Genomic DNA, 21,381 nt, shown 5'->3' with positions numbered 1-21,381 from the left:
AGGTTAAAGCAGCATCAAGCGTTTCGTGTTTCGGGCTCATCCTGTCTGATTTTCTCCTGCTTCAGGTGGTTTCCTCTCTCTCTCTCTCACACACACACACACACACACACACACACCGATGCCCTCCTGAGACACAGCTTTCAGCATTCACACATCAACATCTGCTGCATAAGACCAGGCTTTTTTGTTGTTCCTCCCTTAAAAAATGTCCTATTAAAAATGATTTTCATTTTTATCATAATATCTATCAATATAATATTCATCTTTAAATCTTTTATTATTATTTTGTATTATTATATTGGCTGTCATTGATATCACAGAAAAGGCTCAAATTTAAATTATTATTATTAAATATTATTATTTAAATTGGCTGATATAATATGTGAAGAAATATAAAGTCTGCCGTCCTGGAGAGAAATACTGGATCTTTATTCAGCATGACTGATAGAAGAGTGGGATTTATTCCCATAATCAACTGTTTATGATCTTCTGGGTTGTATCTTTCCCATAATCAGCTTTTTATGATCTTCTGGGTTGTATCTTTCCCATAATCAGCTGTTTATGATCTGCTGGGTTGTATGGAGTCGTGGACCGCAGATCCGCTGGCTTGATTTGACTGTATTTGTGTTGCTGTCAGGACAATAATAACACCAGCTCTAGTGTAATATGCCTTTAAGGGGAGACGCTTCAGGCAAAAACTGTGTTTTTTTCAGTCTAGTGGACAGAAAACATCCAAAATACACTTTTAACTCTATCTTTTAGAGCACTTTATCTATTTCCATCTGTAGATTTCAATTACAGTATATATCTTTAAAGGCGGTTTTCTCAAAATTAGTTTTTCCTCCTACATTGAGCCAGAAATCAACACTTCAGCAACACTGACATACACTCAACTATAGTTTTATTCCTATATATATTATGAAGGTTTTTACAAAGGGGTTTTGTTCATATATAATTTTCCTGTTTTTATACAACATTTTATTCCTAAAAAAAATGCGAAAATGTAATTATTTTTGGCTGTTGACAGTATTTTCTGATAAATAGAGATATCCAAAATCCCCTCTGTTAAAACCTTTGGCTCTAATATATCAAATAAATGAAACAATAATTTTAAACCTGACTTTATACAATGTTCAGATTTTTTGTTCTAGAAATGTATGCAAATTAGTACATATTTAATTAGACCGCCTTATTTGCATATTTAAACGCTGAATACAATTTCAGAAAACTTGTAATACAATTTATTTATTTTTTTGCTATTATTAATGTAATCAATCAACTGTTGAAGTAATAAATACTAATATGTATTAGTTATATTTTTTACCCTATTCACCTGGGGTGTCTCACCTTAAAATCACATGAACACCTGTATTTTGTTTTTTACATTGCATATTTATAGATATGTAGTTGAATGTTGGTGTAGCCTACATTTAATTGTGTATTGTAGAATATTTTATATATATAAAATGGTTATATTTTATGTGATTTGATTAATGCTCTTATTTTAACAAAGGATATTTTGGCGAACATTCCATTATTTTAATTTTGCAGCAATTAGATAGATAGATAGATAGATAGATAGATAGATAGATAGATAGATAGATAGATAGATAGATAGATAGATAGATAGATAGATAGATAGATAGATAGATAGATAGATAGATAGATAGATAGATAGATAGATAGATAGATAGATAGAAATTTAAATGCAAATGTTATTCATTGTGTGTTATGGGTCAGAGGTCAGCGCTTCTAACAAATCCTGATTCCTCATGGATCGGCCGCTAGTGAATGTGATCCAATGGGAAAATCCTGTCTGGTCCTTCAGTGTCCAATGAGCTGAGATCAGGGGAGGGTCCGAGTGTTAGCCAGACAGAAAGACTTCAGCAAACTCCTCCAAACACGATCCTTCTGGATACAAAGATGTTTCCCGTGTTTGCTGTGGAATTCAGCGCGAATTAACGCCAGTCTGGATATTTGTCGTTGTGGAGTTATGGATTTATGAAGACAGCGCGAGCTTGCAGTGTGATCTGATATACGAGGTAAGACGACGGGCAAGTTTTAGCCTAAAGTTTTACTTCAACAAATTATGATGTTATAAAGGCGAAATACTCAGATGCGTTCAATGACATTCCCGCATGCAGAGAAATAGACTAGATATATCAAAACTATCTGTAGAAATAAAAATGCGCAGTTTAAGATAATAAACGTTAATTTACTGTTAATATTAAATGTGTGGTAGTTCATCAATTAGAGTGTTTTCCTCAAACGACGCGTGCATTTCAAAGTCGGAGGAGAAATGAACGTGAATCTGCTGTTTTCCAGGAATATTATGCGCATCTGATGGATGGATTGATGGAAGGAACTTCCTAATGAAGAGATTCTGGGCCCGAGTGGATTTCATGTGTGTAAACTAAGACTCACTGCGGATTAGACAAACTAATCATAATCATGAAGGTGTGTTTGTCTCAGGTCTGCGTGTAAAACATCTAAGGAACAGCAGGAAAGAGTTTGGGAATTGGGAATGGCAGGAACGCTTTCAGGACGCTTCTGAACCCTTCCTATGCGGGTAACCGTGCTGAGATCTTGAGTTTGATGTGAGATCTTGAGTGTGATCTGAGATCTTGATCTGATCTGCTGTCAGTCACCGGGAATATGAAGGAGAAGTCGAAGAACGCGGCGCGCACCCGTCGAGAGAAGGAGAACAGCGAGTTTTATGAGCTCGCCAAACTCTTGCCTCTGCCCTCGGCCATCACCTCTCAGCTGGACAAAGCCTCCATCATCAGACTGACCACCAGCTACCTGAAGATGAGGATAGTGTTCCCTGAAGGTACGGAAGACCGTTCGTGTGTGTGTGTGTGTGTGTGTGTGTCACAATGGAGTCGGTTTTGGACGCCGTCTTCTGCGTGAAGCCTATAACGAAATCTTTCATTTTAGAAAGTTTAACAGCATTAGGCCTATTCGTGTTCTTGTCAGCTATAATAATACGAATAATAGGCCTATAGGCTTATTGTTATTATTATTAATAATGTGGTGTCATTACTAAAAAATATTAACCGCTCCTATGGATAGTTCAGAGAGTGGACAAACCAACTGTTGGGGTTAAAATTTGGAGAGAAAAAATTAAACCGACCGTTGGGTTTAAAAAATGTAATTTAAAAATTTAAATCAACGGTTGGGTTTGTCCATATTTGACCCAAACATTGGTTGAAACAACCCAGCATTTTTTAGTGTAGCCTATCTTTATTTATTTAACTAAACGGTTGTTTTGTTTTACTCGTAGGCTATTTTGATCTAGACATGTTACATGTAATGTAAAGGCCTTAAAGGACAGCATCGTTTTACAGTATCTCATGCACATCATTTTCAGAAAATATAGGACCTTCCGAAATCATCATCAAACATCCCAAAAACGTAATAAAATATAGTAGCCTAATTAAAACGTTTTAAAGAATACGACTTTATAGGAGGCCTGATCGTTTTTAAAAACGCGAACGCGGAGCGAAAACATTAAGGTAGTTGCGGCCTGCCACATCGCTGCATTTGTATTCGTTTTATTTACAGGCCTAATCTGTAAACAATACATACAAAAAATATTCTTTCTTGAATTTTATTAAATCAAAAAGGGGTTTCGTGACTTTTATTAAAGCAAGATTGATTTTATTTGAATGTAAGTGTAGTTCCGACACCCGCACACAGACTCAGACATCATGATATTTCTGATTATTAGCGTTATTATTTTCCACTTTCTGTTCTGCGTGACTGAAGACGATCAGCGCCAATTATCATCGTCCGATCAACACCTGGCTGGACATGAGGACACGAAACAAATATTATCGACATTTATATTATTATTGTTGTTATTAGGCTATTATTATTATTATTATTTAAAAATAAAAAATGTAAAAGGCCATAGTGGTTTGTGGATATGCCATCACTCAGCGCGGTTGATAAACATTGACATTTCATCAGTAAGAGGCGAAAATGACGAGTAACATCAAGAGAAAAGACGAGTGTAAATACATGAAATGCATCAACAGCATGACTTCTGCTTTCGCGTTATGTTCAGCCATGCGCGCGCTTATTTATCTCTTAAATGTGTGTGATGACATGCCTATTACTGGCTTGAATAACATTTAGAAGAAAGAGAAATATATCATGTTTATTATAGCCTACATTATAGGTCTATTATATATTTCTCTAAATAATGTAATAAATGTGATTAAAATGTTTGAAACAGAAACGAAGCGGCTGCTTGATTCTCTGAAACAGAAAGAGAGTCAGGAGTGAAGCAACAGCTGATGTGTTTATGAATTACATGTTTATTCGGCTCGCGGTGTGCGCGTGTAACAGGTTATAAGCATATGGTAAAACTACACATTCCCCCTCTCTCTCTCTCTATAGGATGCACAGGCTCCTCCGGCACTGCAGCATGTGCTGGAATCATTACACTGAAATAAATGTTTTAATGCGAATGAAACTCGCGCGGGTTAAAGGTCAGTGAGGTCAGAGTAAAGACAGCTCGAGGAAATGAGACAGTAAATTTTTATTAGAAAATGAAGGAAGGTGAAGGTGGTTTTATGGTGGTTATTTATTGCTCGGCTGTGAAGAGAATAATTCTGACGGACACTGCTGTCAAATAATCCTCGAATATTCCACCAGTCTAATACATTCACTTTACGCATTATAGGCCTTGTTTTCCGTTTTTATTCATCTGGTTGATGCCTTTTTATCCCCTCTGTGGGTTTTGCTCATATTTGGTTTAAGTATTTTTTATTTATTTCTTTTTTTATCAACGATTTATCTTGGATGTAAATCCGTTTTACGGTCATTCGAGAATCAAAAATGGCAAAAGCTTATATAACGATCATTTATAGTCCTACTATTGGAGAATAAAATTGGCATAATGAATAAAAGACATGTCGGGCCTGTGAAAATAAATGTTCTCAGGAGCGCCTGAAGAAACGGGTTCAGCGCTTTTCCAGTAGAAACAGAAGAAGTGCTTTAAAATGACTTCAGTTTTTTCTTTGGAGTCCGAAACATTTCTGCTGGAGAAAATATAATTTTGTGTGTCTCTTATTGCTGATGTAAAGTTCATAATGTGATGAGCTCACGGGTGTTCAGATGCAGCCATTTCCCTGCGAATAATCTTTACACTAAAAATGCTGTATTTTAACCCATGTTTGGGTCACATATGGACAACCATTTTTTACATTTTTAAACCCAACAGTTGATTTTATTTTTTACATTTTTAAAACCAACGGTTGTTTTACATTTTTAAACCCAACTATTGTTTATATTTTCTTACATTTTTAAACCAAGCGGTTGTTTTTATTTTTATTTTATTTTTTTTACATTTTTAAACTAAATAATGGTTGGGTTTGTCCATATTTGTGTCCAAATTTGGATCTATCGGGATGCGTGCACGCGCATTGCGAGTCTCAGACGGCGGTTAAATCGCGCCCAATTAATAATTGTTTTGAGAGTAATTATGATTGTTTCGACAGTTGTATTATTATTGTTATTATTAATAGTATTATTTTGTTATTTAATAAACCTAAATATTTGTATAACATAAACTGTATTTAGAAAGCTCAGTCAATCTCGGTCGTTCTGATTTAGGCTAAAGCTATCACTGTTCAAAATATTAAAATATTTATTGTGTTTATATTTTTAAAAGCAGCAAGATAGTTATTTTTTGTATCTGTATATTTCCTGCCAGTCTGATTTAAAAAAAAAAAAAAAAAAAAAAACGCCTTTGTTTCCACAAAAAAAAAAAAAAATCAAATGTGTATTTTGTGTGAGAATATGGTTGTTTTCAGTCAGCTATTTGAGGAGCAGATCGAGCGATTGTTTCTGCTGGATAAACGCGGACTCCATGTTTGTTTAATATTAAAGTGGAATCAGAGCTTTTGCTTTGATCTGATGTTTGTTTTCGTGTGATTTGCATTTCAATAAGGATTGTGTGTGTCAGACTGTTTGCTTTATCGAGTTTCACCGCCTTCATAAATACTCCTCATTTACATTCAGCGTGTTTACAGTCAATTCAGCGTTAAAATATTGACTAACTGATCGTCAGATGACCATAGACTATTATTTTTTGCTGCTGTTATTTTTTGTGCTGTTGCTGTTGTAGAATTTTATTAGTCTATTATTGTTCCGTCACGAATGCATATTAGAGGCATTTTATTTTTACGCTAAGATTATTTTTAAATCGGCTCTTTTCAGTAGCCTGTGTGATTTTCTCTATTTTTATTTTTAATAAACGGGTGTGTGTTTTTAGGTCTCGGGGAATCTTGGGGTCACGTGAGTCGCAGTTCTCTGGATAATGTGGGCCGAGAGTTAGGATCTCATCTGCTTCAGGTAGAGAACACACACATTACATTACATTACACACACATCATATATATTATTATATGTAGGCTAATGATTAAAATGTTCCTATAGGCTAATTCTGATATCAAATTATGAAACTGCTCTATCGGACTTTCTGTTTTTTAATTATTATTATTTTTGAACGATTGTGTAGAATTGTGTCAGTTCGGGTGGCATTGCTTGTGGACGTCTAGATATCAAGATTTGAATTGGTTTCTTAGATTTTTATTTGATTTTTCATAATTTCCTTAAATGATGAAAATTATTTTTATAAATGTTTCCTGTGTCTATTTATATGTTTTAGGCTACATTTTGTTACAAATAGAACATACAATCTCTATTTGATCAATGATTCAAATGTTAAATGTATTACATCTTGTCCTAAAATAATAAACAAGTAACTGATTTACTAGACTAGAGCTAATGAATTAATGCAAATGAATGCATTAATAAAATGCCCTTTAAATTTTCAGTTACACTTTATTTTAAGGTGTCTGTGTTGCAATCTTATTATATAATTTAATACTGAGTAATAATAAATAACTGCATGTTCTTACTATGGGGCCGTTTGGTTTAGGGTTAGTTGCATGTAATTAAGCACAATTTATAGTAATTACTATAGTGATGTAACGTGTGTATCTAGAATAAAGTGTTGCCCTATTTTCCTCAGACTTTGGATGGCTTCATTTTTGTGGTGGCTCCTGATGGAAAAATCATGTACATTTCAGAGACGGCGTCGGTGCATTTAGGGCTGTCACAGGTAACGTGCGTGTTCCAGTGTTCGCTGTGTTTGTGTTCAGTCTAGAGCTCACTGTGTCTCGGTCAGCTTTGACTGCAATGACAGAAGCTCATTTTAACAGGTAGAGCTGACGGGGAACAGTATTTACGAGTACATCCACCCGGCGGACCACGACGAGATGACCGCAGTGCTGACCGCACACCAGCCGTATCATTCACACTTCGTCCACGGTGAGACACACACTCTCTCGGGCTCTTCTGTTCATCTCCAGCTGTTAGCACACTCATTCACCGTCTGCCTCTGACTGTTCTTTTTCTAGAATATGAAATGGAACGATCTTTCTTTCTGAGAATGAAATGCGTCCTTGCTAAAAGAAACGCAGGCTTGACGTGTGGCGGATACAAGGTAGTTGTCATTTATTATTTATGAGTGCTGATGCACAAAACTGCATCGGTAACACTTTACAATAAGGTTCATTAATGTATGAACTAACAATGAGCAATACATTTGTTACATTATTTATTAATATTAGTTAATAAAAATCCAGCTGTTCATTGTTTGTGCATGTTAGTTCACAGTGCATTAACTAATGTTAACAAATACAACCTTTTATTTTAATAACGTATTAGTAAATGTTGAAATTAATAAATGCCGAAGAATTATTGTTCATTCTTAGTTCATGTTAACAGGTGATGAGCCTTATTGTGAAGTGTTTACAGATATCTTTATTATATTCTTCTTTTATAGTGTACACTATTAGAAGAAAAGCTTAAATATAGAATCTTAAACGCTTCATATATAGAACCGTAGAGGTTCCCATCATGGGATCATTTTATGGATATAACTTTAATTAATTTTAATGACATTTTATGAATTAAGATGCTCATAAACATGCTTTATCACAATAAAAACCTGAAAAAACCAATTAAACAAAGTATCATGCAATCATTTTAGACATTTTTTCCCTTATATAGAATCTTTTTGGCATAAAGGAGTCAAGAGTCCTAGAGTCCTATATATAACCTTATAGTGAGGATTTTTAATGGTATAATGTGAGGAGCTCATCATATTTTAAAGCATTTGGCTTCATATAATTTGTTAACAAACAAGTATTTATTACTTCAGTGAGCTCATTGTTTCTGCTTTAAATTATTACATTGTTTTTGTACATTTCTGAAATGCATAACTTAGACAGATTCCTCTGATAACAGATCACTGTAATGTGGACTCATGTATTTTCTGTAAAGCTGCTTTGAAATGATGTGTATTGTGAAAAGCGCCATGAATTGAATATTTGAACTAGCCAGAACGTGCTCGTGTGTTCAGTGTTTTGGAGCTGCATGGATGCATAAGTCTGTGTGTTTCCGCAGGTGATCCACTGCAGTGGGTATCTGAAGGTCCGTCAGTATAGTCTAGACATGTCTCCGTTCGACGGCTGCTATCAGAACGTGGGTCTCGTGGCCGTCGGTCACTCTCTCCCGCCCAGCGCCGTCACTGAGATCAAGCTCCACAGCAACATGTTCATGTTCAGAGCCAGCCTGGACATGAAGCTCATCTTCCTGGACTCCAGGTACCGTCGGCATACTTACGGAAACACACTCCTTTTATTGATACAGGATAATATTGGCAATGAGGCCTGAGGATTTAATGCAAACTATTTCAGTGAAAACACATTATAATGAGGTTCCTTAGGTAATGCATGAGCTGACACTGAGCAATACATGTGTTCATTAATCTTTGTTGATGTTATTTAATATAATTACAACTGTGTGTTGTTAGTTCTAACAAAAAGGTCATTTAAATAAAATGGTTTAGGGTCCAATTTTCACTATTAACTACGACTTTTTCCTCAATAAACTCAATAATTACTGCTTATTAATAGTCAGTGAGGTAGTTGTTAAGTTTGTGTGGATTAAGGGATGTAGAATATGATCATGCAGAATAAGACATTAATATGTGCTTTATAAGTACTAATAAACAGACAATATCTTAGTAATATGCATGCTAATGAGCAACTCGTTAAAAGTGAGAATTAGACCCTAAACTAAAGTGTTACCAATAATATTACCAGATACAACTTATGATTTTAATAAGGTACTAGTAAATGTTGAAATTAAAACAAACTAAGATTTTAGTTCATGTCATCATTTGTAGTTAGCTTCTGTGACCTTCATTTCAAATTATATTCTAAGCATAACAATTTGAGGAAAACATTGAAATTTGAAGATTAAAAAGTAAACATGAATTTCCGATTTTGGCGAAGCTGTAAATTAAACAAGGCCACAATATTATCGGAGTACATGCTGCAAGAAAATACTGTTCCAGTCTTTCCCTTTCCATTTCTTTGTAATTATTTGTGAAAATTACAAGCAATTTCTAAGTGAACATTGTTTCTACACCGATTTGTTTTAGTGCATCTGATTTCCAGGATTAGTGAGATAAGGGCATAATATTATTTTTAGTTTTGTTTTAAATATGGTCAGACTTTTGGATCCAACTGTGTTTATGTATGTATATGCATTATGGGAAATGCAGTGAAGCTCGTTGTCTGTGTCGGTGTGTCTGTACGAGTGTGTAAATGCAGCTTTGTTTAAGCACGTACTGTATGTGTTTCTCTGTGCTCATCCGCAGCTGTGTTTAGTGAGCCCCGTTTGCACGTTGGGTTTACGTTTAACCAGATTTGTCCGGTTCTCCGACGAGCCGGTGTGTGCACAGGTGTTTGTGCTCACGCCAACACTATTGTTATTCCGTTGTGTGTTTGTGTTGGTCAGGGTTGCGGAGCTCACTGGCTACGAGCCGCAAGACTTAATAGAGAAGACACTTTATCATCACGTCCACAGCTGTGACACTTTCCATCTCCGCTGCGCGCACCACTTGTGTGAGTTAGGTTTGTTTTTCCTCATTCCTTTACAGCAGCTTTAGTGACGACTGGCGGTGCAGACGCGTCTCTCGCCGTCACCTCCACGTCTTCAACACGACTGAGCGCAGTAATTGATAATGCCACATTCCAGGAGATGAATATGATCTCCCTGCCTCGACATGCTGATTTGAGCGTGAACCTTCTTTAAACATGCAATCTATTTGTAACTAAATTAGCGAGGCAGATTTAAAACGAGAATTTTTCTCATTTTAATGTTCAGTCCTTTTACAATTTTCTATTATTCATTGTTTTATCTATTGCATTCCTGACTGCAGCACAACACCGCTTAATCAGAGACACAATATTTGATATTATTTGCTATAAATAGTTATTAGGCTGTGAGAGATACGGCAGCTTTTGGTTTAAACATGCAAATGAAAGCGGTAATTAGCTTTTACTGAATTAAAAGGTTTAAATGAAACACACGTAAAATCACAATTTAGCTGATGGAAGTAAACAACAAATGCATGGATGTTTTTTCCACTTGTAAGATAGCGAGTGTCAGAGCTGTTCTTGCATTGATTGATTGTGTCTGTGTCTGTGTAGTGCTGGTTAAAGGACAGGTCACCACTAAATACTACCGGTTCCTGGCGAAGCAGGGCGGCTGGGTGTGGGTTCAGAGCTACGCCACGATCGTTCACAACAGCAGATCGTCCAGGCCACACTGCATCGTCAGCGTCAACTACGTCCTCACGTGAGTCTCCACTGCTGCAACACTGCACCTTTGATTCACATCGGCATTTTGCAACATTAAATGATATTTAAAGCTGTGAAGCTTTTTAGAGTGATTAAAAAGGACATGTATTTAGAATCGGTTTCAATAGTTTTGAGTAATTTAACATTCAGGATTAAGACATTTACTGCAGATCGATTTAGTCTATTCAGCTGATGACAATTTAATTGTAACATATTGTAAAATCTAAATATTTCAGCATCATTACTCCAGTCTTCAGTGTCACATGATCCTTCAGAAATCATTCTAATATGCTGATTTGATGCTCAAGAAGCATAAATGATTATTATCATTTATTGATTATAATAGAAAGATTATTTTCTTTTGCAACATTATAAATGTATTTACTGTCACAACACAGATCAGTTTAATGCATCTGTACTGAATAAAACTATCAATTTCTTTAATATAAAAGTATTCTGTCTTACCAACCCCAACGGTACTGTATATGCAGGTGAAAGAATATTTTCAAATTCTTTAATTTGTTTGCACTGGAACATACAATCCTAAATAAGCATCAGAAACATATCCTCAAATGTTCAATAATGCAATTCAAAACACATATACAGTAGCGGCCAAAACCGATGTCCAGCCCAGGAAAATTATAGCCTTTATTCAAATATTATTACAAATGTGTTACAGAGTTTGTAAGCATATTGCATAGCTGTGCTTGTAGACAGTCAGTTGTTTTATTTCTGATAATAATGCAGTCAAATTTGTGCCGACATCATTTTTGTCCAGGCTGTCATGCAAAGAAATTATGAACACATGCAAAAACAATCAAAAAAGAATCGTGTTGTAGTCAATGTATGCTTTTCCTGTGAGCTTTTTTTTTTTTTGCATAGTAAAATATAAATACAGTACCTTAGCCAAGTTTAGTGTTTTGTTCCTCCTTTATATTTAAAACATTCAAAAGATATTTTCCACATACTTTGATGGCTTAATCTTAATAACTGGTAGGGTCCTTCAAATCTAGCATCCCCTCCAGACATCACTGTTGGCCAGTACTGTACTTAATGACTAACATGCATGCAGTACATTAGGCGAAAGTGTAGCAAAGCCGTATCATTTCCTCAGTCTTCTGTCTACGGCTGTGTTGAATTGCACACATTATTCCACTATTACACAGCCGAATAGCTCATATCAGTGAGCTGCAACTATCAGTTGGTTCAACACAATCTCATTAAGGCTCAAATTGATGGTGTTTGCAGAAATCCAGTCGTGACAGTGACTGCGTGACTCTAAGCTGCCCTGATGCTCATCAGTCAGTTTAGGGGTGTCATTCCTGTTCTTGCTTTATATAATATGCCAGCTGCTTGTACAGGAACTGCATGGGAGCCAGGGGTCGTGGATGATTTATTTGTCATGCATTCATACTGACAAACTCTGTGCATTACCACAATGAACTTTTCCACTGGAGCTCCCTGGAAAGAATGAGGTGGGATTGAGCAATGGAGCCATCGCTCACATACGGCTTTGAGCGAGGAGTGTGTGTGGAAGAGCGAAATGCCGCATTTGTGCGCACACGTCCAGAGAGCCCAATAGAAGTGATGCCAGCATCTGGAGCATCGACCCCCCCGCTCGTTCTGCCTCCTTTGCTATCTATCTGTTACAGATGTAAATGAATTGCGTGCCAGAAGAACCTTCATTAAAACAGACTGGTTTTAAATGCCAGTCTGCCGATAGCCGGTGAGCGTCAGACGGCTCTTCAGCCACAGCTATAAAGGAGAAGTGTTTATGAGGTTTAATTAATAGGCTGTAAAGATGATGAGTGTTTATAGCTCACAGCTTGCTAAGAGTGTGTGTTTTTTTTTTGTCATATTCCATGATTCGGTTTCCTTGGGAAGAATGATTTCCATCAAAGTGTGCATTGTAATGTAGACATGACGAGTGTGAGATCTGTTTACTGTTTAACCTCTCCACTCTCATTCAGAAATGCACAGCTAGTGTTTGGTGAGAAAAGGAAACGAGGTGGATGTGTCTAGCGTCTTATCGTGGTGTTATCAGAGTCTACTCACACGGGCTGTGAGGTGTGAAATGAGATTGTGTGTGTGTGTGTGAGAGTGGCGGCTCAGCTGAATGAGATTGTGTGAATGCGCTAAATCACTGACATCTGCCAACCTGTTGCATCACCTTAAAGGAGTAGATCACTTCAGAATTAAAATTTCCTGATAATTTACTCACCCCTATGTCATCCAAGATGTTCATGTCTTTCTTTCTTCAGTCGAAAAGAAATGAAGGTTTTTGAGGAAAACATTCCAGGATGTTTCTCCATATAGTGACTTCAATGGGGTCTGACGGGTCGAAGGTCCAAATGTGAGTTTCAGTGCAGCTTCAAAGTCTCGACACGATCCAGCCGAGGAATAAAAGTCTTATCTAGACAAACCATCGGTCATTTTCTAAAAAAAAATATATATACTTATTAACCACAAATGATCGTTTTCCACTAGCTCTGCGATGCGTTACGCATTACATAATCACGTTGGAAAGGTCAAATCGCGACGTAGACGAAAGTGGTGATCCAGTGTTTACAAAGCCAACGTGCAAAGACTAAGTCAAACGGCATTTACAAAAAAAAGGTAAAACACACTGTCGAACGATTTTGAAACGAAAATTCGATTTTTGAACCACAACCTTTCAACGTGATTACACAATGCGCATCGCAGAGATACAGCAAGACGAGCTTTTGTGGTTAAAAATGACTGATGGTTTGTCTAGATAAGACTCTTATTCCTCGGCTGAGATCGTGTAGAGACTTTGAAGCTGTACTGAAACTCACATTTGGACCTTTGGTTCCCCTTTAAGTCCACTATATGAAGAAAAATCCTGGAATGTTTTCCTCAAAAACCTTAATTTCTTTTCGACTGAAGAAAGAAAGACATGAACATCTTGGATGACGTGGGGCTGAATAAATTATCAGGAAATTCTTAAGTGAACTACTCCTTTAAAAGGTTTTGGCTTTTGCCTTCAGGCCTTGATCCCAGAAAAAAATATTTTTACGGAGAGCGTACAATAATTTGCGTCAACTTCACATCAACGATCGAGTGGATGTGTACATGCGTTTGTGTGGGTTTATGTGCTTTTTCCGAGATGTCGCCATCTGGGTGCAATCCCATTAGTCTGAGCCTGGAGGGAAGCTGGCGTCGGCGCCTGGATAGCATACGTTCTTGCCATTGTTTTCTGAAAGTTATACATCACTGGGAACAGAAATCCATACAGCACTTTACTGAGAAATCAATTCCCATTTCCTAGTTATGCCTTATGTGGTGATCCCTGTGTGGGTTTGATTTAGCCAGACATAGCTCTTAATCTCACTGTGTATTTGAACAGAGCCTCCAGCCCTCTGCCGTATGTTTGTAGGAGCCTTGTTCCAATCCTGCAGGAGAAACAATGCAATTCATTTTCTGTCCTTGAGTCTTCCTCACACGCTGCTTCACAAATGAGCATGGAGCCTGAAAAATCTTTTTTTTAAAAGCCTGACCGTACATTTAGGTAGGAGTGGTAAACTGAAAAGGAGAAATGCACCAGTGCACGGCTTCTTAAAGCAGTCGCAGGGTTCGACGCTCAATGTTGTTGTCATTTCTCAACAGGGACACGGAGTACAAAGGACTGCAGTTGTCTTTAGATCAGGTGACGTCCACCAAACCCTCGTTCACCTACAACAGCCCCTCCAACCCCGTCAGCGAGAACAGAAGAGTCGGCAAGAGCAGGGTCTCCCGTACCAAGACCAAAACGAGACTGTCTCCCTATTCACAGGTCAGTGTCACAGTAACACCTTCCAGTCGGCTGGTAATGGTATATTGCAAACTCCAGGAAGGTCTTCTGTTACTGGGAAGACTTCGAATGTGATTTACGCAGCTAGGACATGCTCCTAAACATGTACCATTTCCATAAACCAATCATTGCCTTCTAATTTAAGGTGTTGGGTTAGTGCTAGGATTACGCCCTGGAACAACATGCAATCATTGCACTATAACTTTAAGGGTAGGGTTGGGGGTAGATTTAGGATTGGATGCTAGGAATGTTGGATGTTGATCCAGGGACATGTTCTATATGTGTAAATCACACTAGTGCACAGTTTTACCTTTGCCCTTAATGGTAAAGTTATTTGTTGCCCGTGTTTCCAAACCTTGTTCCTGGAGGCACACCACCCAATCAATCTATCACATTTATTTATATAGCACTTTTAAAATCAACACATGTTGGTCAAAGTGCTTTACATATACCACGACCTAACAAATTCATACAACCCCAACACTACACGACTCTTCCTAATCAAACACACCACTCATCAGCTCATTAGTAGAGATGCTAAGGGCCAGATTTACTAACAGCTCCAGCGCAAACCGTCTTTTGGTGATATAAAAGTTATTTACTCGTGATACGCTGTGAAAAATGAGCGTTGAAAAGGCTTGGACAGGGTAATTTTTGCGGCTGATATTATTGCATATGCATTAGTTTCCCTTTCAGACGCAAAATGTATGGGAGGAGAGAATTTAAATGAATCATGCAATGTAATTTACTAAGGTTGGCACAAATGCCATTATTTACCGCCCAAAAAAAAGCATGTCTTAAACCAGATGTTAGTTTATGCCGCTCTTAGATTGTGTTGGTCATTATGAAAATGATCCGGCTGCATCTGTGTTCTTTAATTTGTGTATTGTCTCTAAATCACTTGCTGATCTTTCCACTCCCATCAGTGCTTTTATGGGATTGCGCTCTCACCCTAATTTGCCTTGTTTAGTAAATCTGGCCCAAAGACCTGAAATGGATAAGGAAAACATCCAAAATGTGTGCTGTTGGGGAGCCTCCAGGAACACAGTTAGAAAGACACTGTATTAATACATGTTATTTTCTTGTGCAGTATCCGGGTTTCCCCACGGATCGCTCGGAGTCAGATCAGGATAGCCCGTGGGGGGGGAGTCCTCTCACTGACTCGGCATCTCCTCAGCTTCTGGAGCAGTGCGAAGGCGTAGACTCCTCATGCGTGTACCGACAGTTCTCCGAACCACGGCCGCTGTGCTACGGCCTCCCGCTGACCGACGACCACTCCTCCGGCGACCTCTACGGACACACTCACTCCGAGTCCTGCAACAGGGGGCGCTGTAAGGCCGGGCGATACTTCCTCGGCACCCCTCAGCCCGGGCGAGAGGCGTGGTGGGGTGCGGCCCGCTCTGTCCTCCCGCTACCCAAGCCCTCGTCCGAGAACGGGGACAGTTTTGATGCTGTGATGCCACACATTGCCTCTATCCATAGCCTGCAAGGTGCGTTTCTTTCAGTGGATCTAGATTTTGTAGGGGTGTAACAATATGTCGTGTCACAATATTAGCAAATAGCCGATTACGATGTATTTAGTTAATAAAACACATGTAAGGGATGATAGTGTTGATGATTTACCTTGGATACTAGCGAGCGCAGAGTATTCGCGCATAGTGAGTGCAATCAGGGCGGCGAATTAATGGCAATCCACTGTCTCCTTAAAAAGAGTCAGAAAAGCAGCAGAAAGAGGGTTTCACTCTGGTTGAGTGTGAAACCAGACATTGGCGCTCGGACTAGGACCACAGTGTGAAAGCCCCGTAAAATAACGATTCCACTCTGGAACAATTGAAAGGGATCTTTCCCTGTTTTTTGTTACACTCTGCCAAAGAAAAAAAAGTGTTTGTTTTGGTTCGTTGAATCGTGTCTAATTCCACATGGTAACCCTGATTTCTTCCCCTTGCAGTGAGGGGTCACTGGGATGAGGACAGCGTGGTCAGCTCACCTGATGGCGGCTCCGCGAGCGATTCAGGCGACCGCTACCGCGCGAGTCCTCAAGAGCCCAGCAAGATTGAGACATTGATTCGAGCCACGCAACAGATGATCAAAGAGGAGGAGAGTCGTCTGCAGCTGCGAAAGGCTCCTACAGAAATACCTTTGGAGGCTACAAATGGTCTGGCCAAGAGCCACGGCCCGTCATTTCACACTGACTTTCCCCAGTCAGGTTTGCAGGGAGTGGTGTGTCGGGGGCCGGCTCAGGGGATAAGCCCCGCCCCCAGCCCTGTTCCTCTGTCCCGTCTCAGCAGCCCCATCCCCGACAGACTGGGGAAAAGTAAAGACTTCATGCAAAATGAGCTTTCCTCGTCCCAACAGCAGCCGCTGTCAACATGCGCCGTCTCTCCGACCCCCACGCTCTACCCCTCACAAACCCGCCAGTACCTGGAGAAACACACGGCCTACTCGCTCACCAGCTACGCACTAGAACATCTGTACGAGGCCGACAGCTTTCGAGGATACTCCCTGGGGTGCTCGGGTTCCTCCCATTACGACATGGCCACTCATCTACGCATGCAGGCTGAGCAAACGCCGGGTCATAAAGGCACCTCCGTCATCATCACCAACGGCAGCTGATGCTTATCGAACCACTCAGCGCTTCACACTCTCACAAGCTAGCCTAGATTTGCTTTTTTATTATTTTTCTTAACTCTTTCCCCACCAGCATTTTCAACAACAAAAAAAGTTGCAACCGCCAGCATTTTTGATCATTTTCAACGCTATCTCGCGACCAATTAAGAGTATAGTGAGTATAAAGTGGCTAATTCGTACAAATTCTTACAACCTCACTCGTACGAATTCGTACACTTTGCGAAAACCCCAGTGATGGGTGGGTTTAGGGGCGGAGTCAGAAGTAGGTCATACGTACGAATTCATATGAATTGGGCAACTCGTACAATATGTACGATTTAGCAAAAATCTTACGAATTCGTACGTGAGGTTGTATGAATTCGTACGACTTAGCCACCTCGTAAAATACTTACGAAGTGCCGTGAGATCGGGTTGTTATTTTCATAAATATTTCATGGAATATTTTGTTGTATGAATATCTGAACATGCAATATATCAAAAGAAACAACAGACCCTCTGCTTTTAAACGACAACCCAGTTTTATTCTAGCTTTAGCCATTCTTTTTTTATCAAGACTTTTTTTTTTATAAAAAACAACATTTTGAGCAAAAAGCTGAGAAAATCACGTTTTCGTCAAAGACTAAATCCAGATCTGATTAAGAACGATGATCAAAACACAGATGGAGTAGATCGAGTCCATCAACACCCAGAGCTTCACAGTCCTAAAGCTCGTCCTGGGTCGACATTTCATTCGCTAACATTAGGAAGTTTTGATTTATATGCTGTTTAATGTTGACGATTGCGTTATTTTACATATGCATATGATTACATTTGATATCACTTGTTTCTGCTGCTTCTTCGCCTGTGTTTTGATCAGGAGATTCAGTACTCTTTCAGAAGATGTGTAACAGCGCCCCCTACAGTATAACAGTGAAAACACGGAAAGCTGGAAATTTCCGTCAGTGGTGGGGAAAGAGTTAATTGTTTACTAGTAAAGAATTAAACATCCTTAAAACAAGCATTTACCTAAAAAGCTAAACTGCTTTAGATATTATCACTTCACTGAGAAGACATTTATAATTTACTGTCTTTTTTTCTTCTTCAAATTTACTGAGGTTTATGCTCAAGAAGGAAAAATAAACACTTAATTAACAGAATAAGAAAACTGAAAACAAGTCTTATTATCTTATGCAATTTTGTATATGATAATAAACATCTTATTTTAAGGATGTTTAGATATTTTTACTGGAAAACAAGATTAAGAACATTTGTTCAGTGTATAAATCTGTGAAAGCGACGCTCGATTCATCTGTTCACAGCTGAAAAGGGTTTGTTTGTCAAATACTTTATATACCTGATTATCGCATTTCTATCTAAACCACTATTATAAGCTGTAAATTCTTGAATGAATGAGGATTTCTCAAATCATCTCTGGAAGTGGGAGAGTTAATGAAAATCAAGAAATTACAAGACTTCGTAATAGCGGTTTCAAAAGTCTAAACGGGAAACCAGTATTTAATTATTTAATTTACTGTTGGGTCACAGATACTTTGTGGTTTAAGCTACACGTAAAAAAATGTTTTGGGATTGTTTTTTTTTGTTCATTTTTAATGCAACAGTTGTACATCCATGGCCTCAAATTCCATGCAGGTCATTTTCCCTCTATACTTGATGAGACACAGCAGTAGCCTGATTTTAACAAGTACATTTGTGGCATTGGAGAATATACATTTTAATATTTGCAAGAAAAAAATTGAAGTAGCATGTTGATCAATAACTAGTTCTAATGCAAAATGCAGCATTAATTTATTATTGTTTCATAACTGTTTAAGGTTGCTGTAGAATTGAATCTTATAGCTCATGTGTACTGGGATATTATTATTATTTTATTTTTTGTAGTTGCATATGCTGTCCATCTGTGTTTGGACCCAATTCAGTCTTCTAAGTCACAGGCTGAAGATTAAATTTGAAACTTTTATTTATTTTTTTAAACAAAACAACAAAAAAATCAGTTGAGCACATTATTGTATATTATTGACTTGAACAAATGAACCTTTTTTTTTTTTTGTCCTCCTGCAAGCCTCTTAAATGTCAGCCTTTAAAATGAAAACTGAGATTATGCAATTATGAAACACTCAAATAACTGGAACAATAATAGAATTGAAGTGGCGACTCAAGCGCTGGTTGGGTTAGTCTGTGAGTGATTGACAGTTGCTGCTGTTTGGTGATTTGAGGTTTACACTGGAGCTTTTCTGACAGACTCCAGCCTTTACCTCACTCCTTCATGTATTTATAAGAAACTGGCTGTTTTCTCAGAGTGAGAAAAAAATATTTATGTTGTACATACTCAAAATGCACCCCTCCCCCCCTCGCACACCAAATAAAATGATGCAAAATGGTACTGCAAAATGTATTTATTATGTGAATGAAAAAAAATTAAGTTGTTTTAGAATACGGTGTGTTTATTTATGATTTATGATTTTCAGTATTGGCATAAAAATTAAATGCCGTTGTTTTCTTTCATGCATCAGTGTTTCTGAACATATAATGACGATTTTTTTTTTTTTTTTCATATACTGCAGCATAACTGTTTCGAAATTGATTTGCTTTTAATCTTGACATTGTTCATTCGGTGAGACCTTGAAGAACTCAGGTTAAAATTATCTTATGATAAATATATCCACACTAATTTGATCATTATTCATGTTTAATATGATATTTCATACTCACTTGAGAAATTAATAAACGATTGCAAAGATGTTCATTCATTGAAAGGCTGCATGGTTCTTATTTTTAAATGTTTATTCATTTTATTTTGGATCATTATTTTATTTTGTCAATTTTATTTTTGTGTCAAGACTCTTCACTAGTTTTTATGATCAAAATGATCTTAAAAACAAACAGAACTTAATCTATTCACTAACATTTTACTTCATACAGTCCAATGAACACTAAAGCTACAGAAAAATAAAAATACATGAATCTTAAAAAAACTAAACAATAATCTGGGCTAAATAGACTATATTAGACAGATATTTTTTATAAGTATTTCATATTTTTAACATCATTGGATCTGAATTTGTCTTTACACTTTGCATATGCATAAATGCTACAGATAATGTAGATCATGTCCTTCATAAAATACTTCTATGAAGCTGTGCGTATACGATAAATTACAGGCTTTATTTAATTTGCTCGATTCTTTTTTTTAGCTCACAATTATAAATAATTTGCACAAATGTACATTTCATCTGCAAGACCAGTAATTTCCCCGCTGTGTGTGTGTGTTTGTGTGTGTGTGTGGTCAGAAATCAACTCCTATGAAAAGACTCTTGAATTAGGTGGAACTAAACTGGTTGTTCATTCAAAAAGACAGAAGATACATGTGCGTGTATGGTGGTTGTTTTCGTTTTCGTGTTTCTGGCTCAGGATCCTGAAATGAGACTTGAGCACACGTTGAGGAGCAGAAGCGTTGAGAAAGGGCTCTTTGAGAGCGTTATAGTGTGTTTAGTTTGATGTGTGTGTAAGGAAGCTCAGGTAAACCCTTGGCCGTCCTGACAGGTGTGTTGCTAGGCAACAGACAGAATGAGTGACGCTGCTGTGACTCTACATCCCATCATAACACACACACACACACACACACACACACACACACTTCAGTCTCTGTTCGCAATGCCTCGTGCTTATTATGAGCAGACATCAAATAGCCTACATCAGAAAAGACCACATCCTTCAGTGTGACTTCTGGCTCTAATTGAAAAGCATTTGCTCAACTATACAAATATATAGGTCTACTGTATAGCCTATATAGGCCTACTGTATGTGTGTATATATAGCCTATATATATATATATATATATATATATATATATATATATATATATATATATATATATATATATATATATATATATATATATATATGTATATATATATATATATATATATATGTATATATATATATATGTATATATATATATATGTATATATATATATATATATATATATGTATATATATATATATATATATATATGTATATATATATATATATATATATATATATATATATATACAGTGCACACACACTCATACACTCACAAAAACACACTCTTTCTCTGACTCTCACTCACACGCACTCAGACAAATACACGCACGCACACGCTTCTCTCTCTCTCTCTCTCTCTCTCTCTCTCTCTCTCTCTCTCTCTCTCTCTCTGTACCGAAAATGTATAC

The 21,381-nt window shown here is 37.5% G+C and overlaps 1 protein-coding gene across 1 annotated transcript; it reads left to right on the top strand.

The window, feature by feature from the left end:
* The first annotated feature begins 1,906 nt into the window (after positions 1–1,906).
* On the top strand, positions 1,907–17,390 carry sim1a (SIM bHLH transcription factor 1a). The gene is made up of 12 exons (XM_079893829.1): positions 1,907–2,042; positions 2,326–2,830; positions 6,284–6,363; positions 7,046–7,135; positions 7,236–7,344; positions 7,434–7,519; positions 8,485–8,684; positions 9,886–9,992; positions 10,581–10,728; positions 14,358–14,523; positions 15,632–16,031; positions 16,490–17,390. The coding sequence occupies exons 2-12, from the start codon at positions 2,656–2,658 to the stop codon at positions 17,152–17,154; spliced, it is 2,226 nt and encodes a 741-aa protein (XP_079749955.1). The 5' UTR covers positions 1,907–2,042; positions 2,326–2,655; the 3' UTR covers positions 17,155–17,390.
* The last annotated feature ends 3,991 nt before the right edge of the window (positions 17,391–21,381 follow it).

Source organism: Squalius cephalus (assembly GCF_949319135.1).
Source record: "Squalius cephalus genome assembly, chromosome: 15".
Taxonomy (NCBI): domain Eukaryota; kingdom Metazoa; phylum Chordata; class Actinopteri; order Cypriniformes; family Leuciscidae; genus Squalius; species Squalius cephalus.
Note: the sequence above shows the minus strand (reverse complement) of the source record. Positions and strands in the feature narration are given on the sequence as shown.

Bases quoted from the DNA above. Each gene is read 5' to 3' on its own strand.
- sim1a (XM_079893829.1), top strand. From the start codon at position 2,656: ATGAAGGAGAAGTCGAAGAACGCGGCGCGCACCCGTCGAGAGAAGGAG. The intron at 2,831-6,283 runs GTACGGAAGACC...GTGTGTTTTTAG, and splicing joins GAGGATAGTGTTCCCTGAAG to GTCTCGGGGAATCTTGGGGT. The intron at 6,364-7,045 runs GTAGAGAACACA...TATTTTCCTCAG, and splicing joins TAGGATCTCATCTGCTTCAG to ACTTTGGATGGCTTCATTTT.